The 14,028-nt window shown below is 36.1% G+C and overlaps 1 protein-coding gene across 6 annotated transcripts in view; it reads left to right on the forward strand.

Annotated features, from left to right (window-relative positions):
• The window catches only part of PAPOLA (poly(A) polymerase alpha), a 58,913-nt gene that overhangs the window by 4,678 nt on the left and 40,207 nt on the right, over window positions 1-14,028 (forward strand). For all 6 annotated transcript variants that reach the window (XM_046009282.1, XM_046009286.1, XM_046009284.1 and 3 more), the window contains exons 2-3: window positions 11,586-11,759; window positions 12,329-12,395. In XM_046009282.1, the coding sequence (XP_045865238.1) occupies window positions 11,586-11,759; window positions 12,329-12,395 (241 nt within the window). The remainder of the gene's footprint in view (window positions 1-11,585; window positions 11,760-12,328; window positions 12,396-14,028) is intronic.

Consider the following 14,028-nt stretch of genomic DNA (forward strand, 5'->3'; position numbering starts at 1 on the left):
AAGTTTCTCGATGAAACAGTAAAACACATTAATTTTAATGAATCCTGACTCGAATTTACGTTTTACATAAGCCATGATAAAATGGGAAGTACACATAAAACTGTATACTAAAAAGTACAGTGGTTGTTTTGAGAAAAGCACATGTCTGATTTATAAGCTAAACTAGTATTTTTCTCGTGGAGTTCTTTCATCTGAAAAAACAGATGATGTACCTACCGTGGGTATAGACACTTGGACCATTTATCATTTTCCTGAAAATGAAGTGAGCCTGTCTCTTTAAGGAAAACAGCTGACAGCATTGGTGGCCAATGATAAATTTGAAGATAAAAACTAAAATTTTGGAAGGCTTGTTTCTGTCATTGTGAGCTTGATAGCTTCTTGGTAGTTAAAAAAATGTTTCTGATTAGATTGGTAGTGTGATATTAATGATACCACTTTAAAAAATATATTTCGTAATAATGTTTCAATATTTGGAAGATAAGCTTAATTTTGATGAAATGAAAAAATACATCGTGAAAGGTATATTCAAAGTGCAGTGTAGATCAATGGATTTTTTTTTTTTTAATTTTAGTTTTAAGTAAGTAAGTTCGAGCACCCAATGTGGGGCTCGAACCCACAACCCCCTGAGATCAAGAGTCACAGGCTCCACCTTTAAAGCGCCACTAGACCAGGGATTTTCATGCAGCAGTATAAGGGGTTTATTGATAGGGTTTCAACTTGGATACTGTGATCAGTATCAATACTTCAGTAAAACACCACTTGTGGAGTTTTGGTGTAGCATCATAGAAGAATATCCACAATTATTAGTAAAGGTTATTGAACTACTCTTCCAGTTAGGATGGTGTCCTGCCAGGTTTTCTTTCATACGTGTCTACCAAAACTACTCGTCAAAGGGATTGATTGCAGAAGCAGATGGAGGAAGATAGCTGTCTTTGATTAAGTGATAATTAAAGAGATTTGCAAAAATGTAAAAACAGTGAGATTAGTATCTAAATTTTTTGTTTTGGAAAACAGTCTTAAGTTATTTATGTTAATATGTAATAGAGTTCTTGTTACTTAAGTACATAAACATTTAAGAATTTATTCCAGTTATAATTCCAATGCAGTAAATATTGGCAGATAAAATCCATATAAGCAGAAGATCTTTGGGGTCCTCAGTGAGTCTTAAGAGTTGTAAAAGGAGTCTGTGACCAAAAAGTTTGAGACCTTGAGAATTGCTGCCTGACAGGAACAGCTAACTGCTGCTCCAAGCTGCTGTTCACATGGTGGTGTCACTGTAGCATTTCTGGGTGGCTTTTGGACAGTTTGGAGGGATGGACACACATGTGGTTTAAAGATTTATTTTGTTGTTGTCGATGCAAAATAATGCATTGGATAACCTTTAGGGAAGATAACTTCAACAGCGATTTTGGTTTTCAGATTTCAGGATTTAGAGATTTTGTAATGAATTGCTTGTTGCCAAATTAATGTTGGCTATGGTTTTGGAATGTGGTATATTACCTTAAGTCTGTTCTCAGTTCATGCTTTTTGATGGAGAAGTTAGGAGGTAAAGTATTGGAATAGAATACATTTATGAGCCTCTTCAGGTCTTATTCCATAGTCACCCCCATCCCCTGCCCCACCCCTCCCAGGTGAAAGCCTTCTGGCCAGAATGAAGCTATTTGGATTCCTAGTATTTCCCATTTTGGTGGGGTGGGAGGCACTTTTTGGTTTGTTTGTTCTGTATGTTCATTGTTCTGATTATTCAGCAGCTTTTAAATAATTGCACATTCTCAGTTTATTATTTACAGAACAGCATTGTAAGAGGTATTAGTTCCCTTTAAAGTTGATTAAGTTGAGGGGTGCCTGGGTGGTCAGTCTGTTAAGTGTCTGCCTTCGGCTCAGGTCATGATCCCAGGACTCTGGGATCAAGCCCCGCATTGGGCTCTCTGCTCAGCGGGGAGCCTGGTTCCCCCTCTCCCTCTGCCTGCCTCTCTGCCTACTGTGATCTCTCTTTCTCTGTCAAATAAATAAATAAAATCTTAAAAAAAAATAAATGTCTTAAGTAGAATTAGTTTTTAAGATCACATTTCTTGTGTGTAGAATATTTGAATTAGTTTTTTTTTACTGATGACATGTATCATATACATATAGTACATGTAAAGTGATATACCACAAAACCTAAAAATCTTAGAATGTATTTTTAGCTTTATTTATTTAAAGTCACATACAGATTTATCACTCTACACTCTCATTTTGTGACCACTGCCTTCTGTGGAATGTGTTATTTTTTAATCTTTGCATTGTAGGTCTGCAGAATTATGTAATATTCTCATTGTGGAAATTTAAGGATTTGGGAAAGGAAAAAAAAATAGGGGTTTTGCTAGATATCTTTATTTTCTACCTCTTCTCTCACAGAATTGTCTTTCAAATTTGTGTTCTATGTTTTGTCCAGAAACCAGCTTCTTGCATTCTGTGATGGCTTTTACAGTTTTGGGGTTGTTAAAGAATAGTATTTCTGTCATTTTGGTCATCAGAAACATCTTGCATTTCCTGGTGTTAATGTGTTACAATACTATTACAACTTATTTTTGACTGTTCTGATACATCTTTGTACATTTTCAGATTCTCTTGGATTTTCTTCATTTTCAAGTTGTATTTGGCAAACTGATGCATGAGTACTCTGGTTTTCTAGTTTTTTACTTCTCCTAGCCCCTTGGGAGGGCAAGGGGGCAGTGGAAGTGCCCTTAGGAAGGAAGGAAGAATAACTTGGTCATTTTTATAATTGAAAAACAAGTACGCTTTCCCTGCGTAATCAATCAACCTTGCATTTCCAGAGTTCAGCCTTGGGAGTCATCACAATTTAGTCCCCTTGAGCATAGATTATTACTGGGCCCTCTACTGCTGCCTACTAAATACTGGCTGATTGAACTGGAATACATATTTTAAGAATATAGTGAGGTTGTAAATATGTTTGGTATCACACAGAGCACGCGGCAGGTGAATTAGTGTTCTTTGTATAATTCCTTAGTGATCAAATAGGTTGTTTTGGTTATAGCCTGGACTAAGCTACTAGTAAAATTAAAACATCCTATGTTAAACTTCTTGTGAAAGAGATATTATTTGTTAAGAATTAATGTTGAATACACATTCAGACCCTTATTCCTTTTCTGTCTGGTGTCCTTTCTTGCTTAATCCCAGTGGGCACATTATGTTTAAGGTTAAGACCTCTTTACAGCAGATTATATTGTGGTGAATTGTTACATTAAATATGTTTTTGTGATTTATCTGATTTCTTCCAAAGAAGACCATCAGACAGGTTAAGCTTTCAATTCTAACTTAAGTAAAACTAGAAAGAAATGATAAAAGTGTTTTCAGTTGGTTGGTAGCTATGAATTTTCACTGTGTTGCTAGCTTTAGGCCACAGCATATTCCATATGCCCAATAATGGGAGACGGGTTCATCAGTAGTATGAGCTTTGTTTAAATTGGGATGCAAAGTCATTAAACATTAACTATTGGAGAAAACACGATTGGTGATTTGTTGTCCTTTCCTTTTCTGTGTTTGTCATCTGCCTAGACTGCCCTCCCTCCTACCCCTCATTAAAGCCGTCTGGTGTACACACCTCCTTATTGATTTTCATTGGCATAGCCTTAATCGTTTGGTTCTGTAGTATTTATTTTAAGCTTTTACTTTGCACTTGTTTAAGGATCTGAATCCCAGACCAAATCTGAGATTGTCACTGAGAACAGAGACTGTCTTTGTAGTCCTGATTTTAGTGTTGTCTTTCATACATATTTAGGAGTTCAGTAAATTTCAACCTAATAAATGCTATACTTTCTGGCAAAATGAAGTTAAATGAGGCAAAGGTGTTTTTTGAAAAACTGGATTGATGATGTTTGATAACCTTGGTAACTGCCTTAGCAGTTTTCTGGAGCAATAAATAAAGCATGGTTTGCTTTGTATTTATTATTTCTCATTGCAGGATTGCATGGGGAAAAAAAAATCCATTTTTTAAAGTCTTGTTTATTTCACTTTTAGATAATGTGCTTTGATTAGCATAAACTGATTTTTTAAGTCCAGTCATCAAAATGCTGTTTTAAATTGAACATTTATTTGGTGTGACTTGCTGCCAGGGAGTAATTTTAGGGCATGATTTTGGGCTCCTTACTATCACTAACCTAATTTAATGGTGAATATATAGTAGAATTAGATGATTTTCACCTTTTGCACGACATCATTAATATTTAATTAAAAATAATTTAACAAGTTGAAACCTTTATAAAGTACAAAGTGAAAATTCTATCAGGGTTTTTTGGTGCATTTTTATGTAGATATAAAAACAAATAATTTTTAAATATATAAAACTGTATTGTGAAAGATGTATAAAGGCACTTCAGCATAGAGGTTAGATGCCTGGGTTCTTAACCCTGGCACAGTAAATTTAGATAAGCCATTGTTTCCCCACTTTGTTCATCTGTAATATGGTGACAGTTAATAGTACAGTTGTTAGGAACAATTGGGAACATTGTAAAGTGCTTGACATGCTACCTGGAATATTTTGAGGTTTCAGTAAATACTGTTATCATAATTATATTCCACAGCTTTTTTCAGCTGATATATTGTGTGCATCTTTCTGTGCTACTACATGTAATAATCACCTCATTCTTTTTATATGGCATAGTGTTATGTTTCAAGAATTTACTGTAATTAACCAGTCACATTATATTAATGGGTATTTAGGTGGCTTCCGCTTAGTACATTGTATACAGTGGTCCAGTGAACAACCTTGGACATCTTTTTGCATTATTCCTAGGAGAAGGGTGAAATTTTAGAACCTGTGGAGTCACAGAGGTATTTACACATACCAAGCATGCTACCTGTCGTCGTCCCCCCCCCCCCCCCCCGCCTACCCATAGGGGATAACCTTGAGATAGGCACTGCTCATTTCAGGTTTATTGTTGCTGTACAGGATTTGGGGCCCGTACTTGACTTGTTTTAATTGTATCCCTATCCCACAAGCCACTAAAAACTTGGATTTTTTGGTTACATTTCATGTATTGAAACTGTGTTGTGAATTAAAAAGATCATGTCTCCCAACTTCAGGGTTTTGGTTTGACTCCTGTGTCCTACTATTTCTGTAAGATAGATTGCTAGAGGTGAAATTGCGGAACATAAACTTTTAAAATTGATACATGCATTTTTAAATTTTAATGAATATTGCCAGAGTGCTTTTTAAAATTATGTTCATTTCCATTGTGATGGATAAGAGTGCTCATTTTCTTACACCATTATTAATATTGTAGGTTTATAATAGATCTTTCATTTTTACCAGATGTATATCAGCTTTGTTTTTGTGTAATCTGACAGGAAAATAGTTGTCCTAATTTGCTTGCATGATGTGCAGTGAAACTTTTTTTCTAGTTGATTTAAGAACTCTATGCATTGAGACTATGACTCTTTGGGATAGGTTGCATGTATTTTCTTCACTTGTTAATTTGTTTTTTTTTTTTGTTTTTTTAAAGATTTTATTTATTTATCTGACAGAGATCACAAGTAGGCAGAGAGGCAGGCAGAGATAGAGAGAGAGAGAAGCAGGCCCCCTGCTGAGCAGAGAGCCGGATGTGGGGCTCCATCCCAGGACCCTGGGATTATGACCTGAGCTGAAGGCAGAGGCTTTAACCCACTGAGACACCCAGGTGCACCTGTGTGTCTTAAATATGGTTCTGAAACTAGTGTTTTTTAAAGCTTCTAATATTTTTATATTATTTATTTATTTATTTATTATTATTATTTAAATTATATATTTCTAATATATTTCTGATTCTTCAGTATTTTGAAATACCATGGCATCTGGAATTTACATTTTACAATGGATAACCAAATCTATTTGAGTGTTCTGTACTTTCCTCAGTGACTTGAAATGGTTATTAGTATCATTTATCTGAAGATTGATCATACTTTGACTGGATATATGGTCACTAAACTGCAGTCAACAAATCATGGGAATTTACACTATTATATTATTTGAGTTAGCTTTATAATTACTGTACCAGAGTGGTTCTCAGTATTTCAGAGTACACTTTTACTAAGTTAGATGCCTAGACATTTGAAATAAATATATAGCTGAAATAAGCAACCTGCAGTCATACACTAATTTCACAAAAATGTGCTATTCTAAGTATCTTTATCCTAATTAGAGTCCTGTTACGCACAGGCTAACATGGGGAAAGAGTGGGCTTTTCTTTGAGCGTTGGATTAAAACTTCCTATGCTTGGAAACTGTTCTTCAGTGTTACAGATGTGCTAAAGTTTTTAGATTCCTAGTTTACCATCTGATGTAGAGGAGAGAGATAAATTCTAAGGTAAATCCTTGGAGGTACAACTTAGAGATAATAATATAACAATGACAGAAGTGAAACCAGAGTGATATATAACTAGTAGCTGTGAAGTCAGGCCTGCTTTCTGTCTTACTAATTTATCAGATTGCTTCTGAATTGAGAGCAAGCTTTGTAGACAAGAGTTTTGAATTCCGCTACGGGAAATCATGGAGGTTTTTAAGGAAGATTTGCTTGGTAGCAGAATGAATGGTAGACTGGCATGATAAGGGAGAAAGGAGGAGTGAGAACAAGGTGCCAGGAGTTAAAACTAGAGTAGTTGGAATGGAATTGTTACACAGAATGTTAAAACTTAAAAAATAAAAATAGTAAGAATAATAAAATTAAATTAAAAAAAAGGAAAAATGGGTATGTGTCTTGTGTAAGCCTTTCTGTAATGAAAATATTTTAAATATTTTAAGTGTAAAGAAAATATCCTGTGTTCCATGATTGAGAGAAGAATTCTGAAAATACTAAACACTGTGGGCCCCCCAGGTGCCACTCTTCTACTCACCAAAACACTTGGGATGGGGGAAGTAATGTTTTGCTGTGTTTTTTTGTTTTTTTTTGGGTTTTTTTTTTTTTTTTTTTTTTTTTTTTTTTGTGTGTGTGTGTGTGTGTGTGTGAGATTTTGAGAGGGGGCAAAATTCATATATGTACTGTAATTGTAGTTATGTATTTACATCTTATTCCAATCCAGAAAGGATTAAGACAGAATGCTTTAGTCACATGTTGAAAACCAGCAAAATGTTTTGCATTAAAGGTTGGGTGAAAAGGAAAAATAAGGATAGAGATATAAAGCAGCAAGAAATTAGGGTACAGGTTCTTACAGACATAGTGATAATTGCATTGTTGTAGAGTAGAGAACTTGCTGGATGGCCACCAGTTTCACCCAGAGAATTCATAGAGTATCCTAAAAGTAAAGATAAATCATGTTCATGAGATGGAAAATCTCATGCATGGGAAAAGCACACGTAGAACGTTCTTCATAGTAAAAACCCTGAAAGAAATTTTAATAAATCACAAATACTGTAGCTCTGTATCTAGTCTGTTTTTTCTTTGTTTTGTGTAATTGTAGGATTTCATTATTAAAATAGAGTAATATCTAAGGAAAACTGAATGCTGGTTAAAAAATGACTAGAAAGTGATAGATGGGGCAGATATCTAATGTGTTTGAGAATGGGAGGAAGAACTGCATTCTTGGGGTTCATAGCTGTGTGGTGTATTGTTCTAGGAGAGGCTCTATAAAGCAGAATCCTTTAAATTGCTCAGTATTGAATGTGTACTTTTGTTTTGTTAGAATAGCAAATAAAAGATCCTTAAATTGTTTTATCACTCTACTTGATTTCTAATACTAAAATTGAATGGAACACTTCAGTTTCTCTATTTACAGTCATGGTTAGCTTTTCTACTTGGGACATTTTGGACACTGAAAGTGCATATGGTAGCTTGTAATTTCTAGTCCAGCTCTTTAAGTTAAAATTAAGCCATTTTTGTTGGAGGCTCAGGTATCTTGTGACTTTCAGAATATGTATTTCTTTCCTCTTACTTGATTTTGACTCATTTTTATTTTTTGATAAGTGTTCTTGAATTAGTGTATGTTTTATACATGTACTTGAATTATATACATGTTCTGTATGTATACATGTCTAGGCATATGCTGTATATGTAATTCTTTCCTGAATTAGATGGGGCAAATAAATATGATTTTATTTTAGATTATGTGATGATTTTTTGAAGTAAATAAAAAGCTATAATTTGCATCTAATTTGTTTTCCCATCAAAAGGTTAATGTGGAAACTCCTAGAAATCAACGTATTTTTCAAATTAGGGTGAGCAGACTTGGTGTGGATTTAGAAATGAGAGTCGGTAAGGTATCCTAATATTCTGGTGATATTTTTGAAGTAGATAGGACCTTTCCAAGCATTGTTATTTTGTGTGACAGTGAAAAACCTGAATATTTGAGAAAGAAAAACTGGGAAAGAGAACTGAGCCTTAACCTCACAGAGAGTGAGTACTCCTATTTTGTTGATGACCCAACTCAATTAGTAATAGATATAACCTCTTCAGAGAGGATTGAATGTAGAGAAACGTGGTACTTGCTCAAAACAAAAAACATTCCACTAGAGTGAATTATTTTACCTGAAGTTATTACCTGAAGTTATGAAAACAAATCCAGTTCACACTTGACTTGAAATCTCGCCTTGCTTGAACCAAGTCTAGCTAGAATGAACTTGTATTTGTTTTCATTTCTGGCTCTACTCATGTTAAAATCATTTATTAAGGTATTCATAATCCTGTGGTAGTCACGAAGGGTTTTAGTTTACTTGGAGAAACTCATATGAAGCAGTGAAAAAATATGAGAGAATATAATCACTTTGGGATATGTGGTAAGTGTGCTGTTTTCATTTAATACCTGCTATATCTGAAATCAGTATGTATGGTGTGGAGAATTCTCAAATGGTTAGGCAGTTTTGAGGGCTACTTTTTTTTTTTGAGATTTTATTTATTATAGAGAGCACAAGCAGCTGTAGCGGCACGGAGAGGGAGAAGGGAGAAGCAAGCTCCCTGCTGAGCGGGGAGCCCAGTGCCATGCGGAGCTGGATCCCAGGACCCTGGGATCATGACCTGAGCCGAAGGCAGAGGCTTAACCAGCTGAGCCATGCAGGCGCCCTGTGGGCTACCCCCCCCCCCCAAAAGATTTTATTTATTAGAGAGAAAGAATGAGAGAGAGAGTGCATGAGAGGAGAGAGGTCAGCAGGAGTAGCAGATTCCCCGAAGAGCAGGGAGCAGGATGTGGGATCCCGGGATTTCAGGATCATGACCTGAGCTGAAGGCTAAGGCACCCAGGCACCCAAGAACTACCTTTTTCTTTAAAGATTTTATTTATTTATTTGACAGACCGAGATCACAAGTAGGCAGAGAGGCAGGCAGAGAGGAGGAAGCAGGCTCCCTGGGGAGCAGAGAGCCCAATGCGGGGCTGGATCCTAGGACCCTGAGATCATGACCTGAGCCAAAGGCAGCGGCTTAATCCACTGAGCCACCCAGGCACCCCAATAACTACCTTTTTGATATCACTTTTATGGAACCTGATGGTAACTTTATTGACAATATGTACTAACCAAGACATGAATGCATTTACACTTAGATTAATTTGTACATTTTGATCATAGAAAATGCTACATAAATTTGAAAAATAGAGCATTAATGTAAGATATTTAGTCCGAGACGGTGCTTGATGCTCATGTGGACTCCCAGCTCTGGGAATTAAAATAGCCTTTGTATAGCTTTGTAGTTTAGGTTACAGAAGTAGGAGGAAGGATCTAAACTGAATTAATTGCTGCAACAGAAAATATATCTGACATATTTATTTAGTAAATGTTACTACAAAACCTGGATTAAAATTGAGAGAGTGCATAACTAGACAAGGAAACATTGACTGGAGAATATACAGACCAATGGCTAACTTAGAAACAAGCAGCATGAGTTTCTTGGCATTCTTAGTTCTGTGTTGATATCAAAAGACAAAATACAGAACACTGTCCAGCAGTCACTGTATAGACTAGAATTCAGCGGGTAGGTATTAAATGCATAATGGGACTTCCATGCATAAGATTCTTGCATTTGGCATATTATTGCTTAAGTAGATTATTGCACTTCAATTTTTTTTTCTCTTCAGTATAAAAAAAATTACACACTTAGAACTTGGAAAGAAAAGTAGGGGGGTGTGTGTGTATATAAAACAAACACCTTAATTTTTTTTTTTTAAGATTTATTTATTTATTTATTTATTTGACAGAGAGAGAGATCACAAGTAGGCAGAGAGGCAGGCAGAGAGAGAGGAGGAAGCAGGCTCCCTGCGGAGCAGAGAGCCCGATGTGGGGCTCGATCCCAGGACCCTGAGATCATGACCTGAGCCGAAGGCAGCGGCTTAATCCACTGAGCCACCCAGGCGCCCCAACACCTTAATTTTTTAAGGAACACATACGGGAGAAATAGGTTCCTAGCCTGTTCCTTATTTTGTATGGTATTTGACTTGTTAGTTTTTAAATAATAATTGTGCTACTTATCTATAGAGCTCTTGTCCATTGACTTACAATTATTTTGACGGAGAATAAGAGACAAGAATGAGTTTCATCGAAAAATACTCGAGTCTAATTTCCTAAAGCGTTTCAAGCATGCCATGCCTTTTTGTATTTAACTAGTTACAGTAAAATCGCATTGATTGTAAAAAAAAAAATCTGGAATTTCTCTAAAAGTGGGGGAAAACTACTTCTAGATTAGCATCACTGTTAAATGCCAGTCTCTCACCAGAAATGTGTAATAAGTTTAAGTGTGTGATTACAGTGCCCCCCATTCCGCAAGTTATCTTTGTTATTTGCCCTGTATTTTATAATTTTTTTCACTGTGAGTCAGATACTAGATTCTGTTTGTGGGGAGTCTCTTGTATTGGTTAAATAGTATGTGTTTTTTTAAAAATTTATTATTTTTTTAAACATATAATGTATTTTTATCCCCAGGGGTACAGGTCTGTGAATCGCCAGGTTTACTCACTTCACAGCACTTACCATAGCACATACCCTCCCCAATGTCCATAACCCTACCCCCCTCTCCCGATCCCCTTCCCCCCAGCAACCCTCAGTTGGTTTTGTGAGATTGAGTCAGTTATGGTTTGTCTCCCTCCCGATCCCATCTTGTTTCATTTATTCTTTTCCTACCCTCCAAACCCCCCATGTTGCATCTCCACTTTCTCATATCAGGGAGATCATATGATAGTTGTCTTTCTCCGATTGACTTATTTCAATAGTGTGTGTGTGTTTGTTTTTTTTTTTAATTTTTAATTGTAGTGTGTTTATCATTGCTTTAGAAATAACAATACAACATATTATGGCTCCTCTTCAAGAAGTAATTTCTCAGTTCACCATATTCTAGATTGTGTTTTCTCTGCCAGTGTATTTGATCTGGATTCTTACAGCTTATTTAGGTATTTAGTTAATGACAGATAAAAAAGTCCTTGGAGTGGGAAGAGAGACAGTTTTTTTCTTTGGTCACTTGCTTTTGGTTGGTTACTTTTTGTTCTAAGATGTCTTTTGAAAGGAATCTTTTTGAGTATGGCAGGGAACCAACTGTGTTTAGAAATGCATTTTATTAAAGCAGTTTTTCTAGTCAAATGGTTTGTTTCAAATTATAGAAATTCTTCAGCAATAATTTTATCTATTTTTGTTTGTAGTCCAGTTACAACGCAGGGATCACAACAAACACAGCCGCCCCAGAAGCACTATGGCATCACCTCTCCTATCAGCTTAGCAGCCCCCAAGGAGACGGACTGCCTGCTTACACAGAAACTGATTGAGACTCTGAAGCCCTTTGGGGTTTTTGAAGAGGAAGAGGAACTGCAGCGCAGGTGAATACACACATACATATTTTTCTTTTAATTTATAATTTTTCATCAGTGTAATAAACTAGTTTTTTTTAAGATTTTATTTTATTTGACAGAGCGAGAGATCACAAGTAGAGAAGCAGGCGGAGAGAGAGGGGGAAGCAGGCTCCCTGCTCAACAGAGAGCCTGATGCCTGGGCTCGATCCCAGGACTGTGGGACCATGATCTGAGCTGAAGGCAGAGGCTTAACCCACTGAGCCACCCAGGCACCTCAGTAAACTCAGTCAGAATATTCCCTGAAATCTGTCTTGTACAAGAGCAAAGCTTAGAAACTTTTTTCCTACAGTGAATTTTATTCCCTTTTGATTTTTGATGCTTTTAGTTATTACAGTACAGAATTGTCAGAAGGAAAATTCTTACTCAGCTAAAAGAATGTCTTACCCAGTGTAACAGTGCCTGTAGTAAACTACTGTATACTTTCTGATAACTTAAAAACTGGTTGAAATTTAGGGATCCACCTATTGAAAACTGATTTTCATTTTAATTAGTAATGAAACAACTTGATATTTGATTGATATTTGCTCTATCAACAGGATTTTAATTTTGGGAAAATTAAATAACCTGGTAAAAGAGTGGATACGAGAAATCAGTGAAAGCAAGGTAAGGTGACTTACTTGTATATGAAATGATTTGCCAACTGAGCAGCAGCAGTCTTAAGCTGTTCTTATTAAAGTGAATTTAGAGTCTTTAATGCATAGTCCGTTTTAGACTATTTGATACCAGAATTAGATTGTTTCTAATTATTTTGAAAGCAGGAAAATCTGAACTGAATTCAGTGATTTTAAAATTCTTTTTTGTTGAAGTATTTCAAGCTGAAACTCCATAATTACTTATGCTTCAGAGAAATAATAGATATTGCCCGAAGAGGTGCATTAAAAATGTCTATTAAATATTTGAGAATCTTGTTACCTTTTAAGCAACCTATGACATTGAACAATTTTTAGGTTTGCAGATACTAAACTCTCAAACTCAGTATCTCCTTAGTTTTTTATAATATTCTCTGAGTTCCTAAAATTTTATTGCGAAAAATCATACATACAGTTGATGAATCCATGACTGGGCTTCTGGTAAAGGAAATGCATTCTTAGAGCTGTGTATGGAATTCATTTGACCCATTTTTAAAAACTGCATAGGGACATCTGGCTGGCTTAGTCTGTTGAGGGTGCAGCTCTTGATCTTGGGGTTGTGAGTCCCATGTTGGGGGTAGAGTTTACATTAAAAAAAATTGCTTACATAGTGGTAATTTTCCCAGGCAGTACAAAATGCATATTTAATCTATAATACATCTTGAAAAATTGATGGAAAGAGAACCAGGGATTGAAGAAAACTTGAGATGGGGTTTAATTCAGAAGAAAGTCTTTCGATTTTAGTCAAATTTATACCTTTTTTTAAAAAAGATTTTTATATATTTATTTATTTGACAGAGACAGTGAGAGAGGGAACACAAGCAGGGGGAGTGGGAGAGGGAGAAGCAGGCTTCCTGCTGAGCAGGGAGCCCTATATGGGGCCTGATCGTAGGACCCTGGGATCATGACCTGAACGGAAGGCAAATGCCTAACAACTGAGCCACCCTGGCGTCCATATAATATTGTTTTCTTGAAACAGCATATATATATATATATATATATATTTTTTTTTTAATATTTTATTTATTTGACAGAAATCACAACTAGGCAGAGAGGCAGGCAGAGAGAGAGGAGGAAGCAGGCTCCCTGCGGAGCAGAGAGACCAATGTGGGGCTCGATCCTAGGACCCTGGGATCATGACCTGAGCCGAAGGCAGAGGCTTTAACCCACTGAGCCACCCAGGTGCCCCCAGCATATATATATTTTTAAGCAACTGATTAAAATTTCAGCAGTGAGAGGGTTCTAAACGGGGACTCCATGTATTACACAGTTTCTCACTGATAGAATTCCTGATATGAACGAGATTTTGTTTTTTATTTATTTTTAAAGATTTGGGGGGGCGTGCAGAGAGAATCTTGGGCATACTCCCTCGGAGCCTGGATGTGGGGCTTGATCCCAGGTCCCTGAGATCATGACCTGAGCTGAAATCAAAAGTTGGATCATTAACCAATTGTGCCAGCAGGCGCCCTATGAATGAGATTTTATAAAGGAAGGTTTTTTTGAGCTGAGCAGATGTCCAAGTTAAAGTATTTTTTATTCATTTATTGAACTTAGTGTATTCTTAAGCTTCTGTAGGAAATACAAGTTTTGTTTTTTTTTAAAAGTTT

Source organism: Meles meles, chromosome 6 (genome assembly GCF_922984935.1).
Source record: "Meles meles chromosome 6, mMelMel3.1 paternal haplotype, whole genome shotgun sequence".
NCBI lineage: Eukaryota > Metazoa > Chordata > Mammalia > Carnivora > Mustelidae > Meles > Meles meles.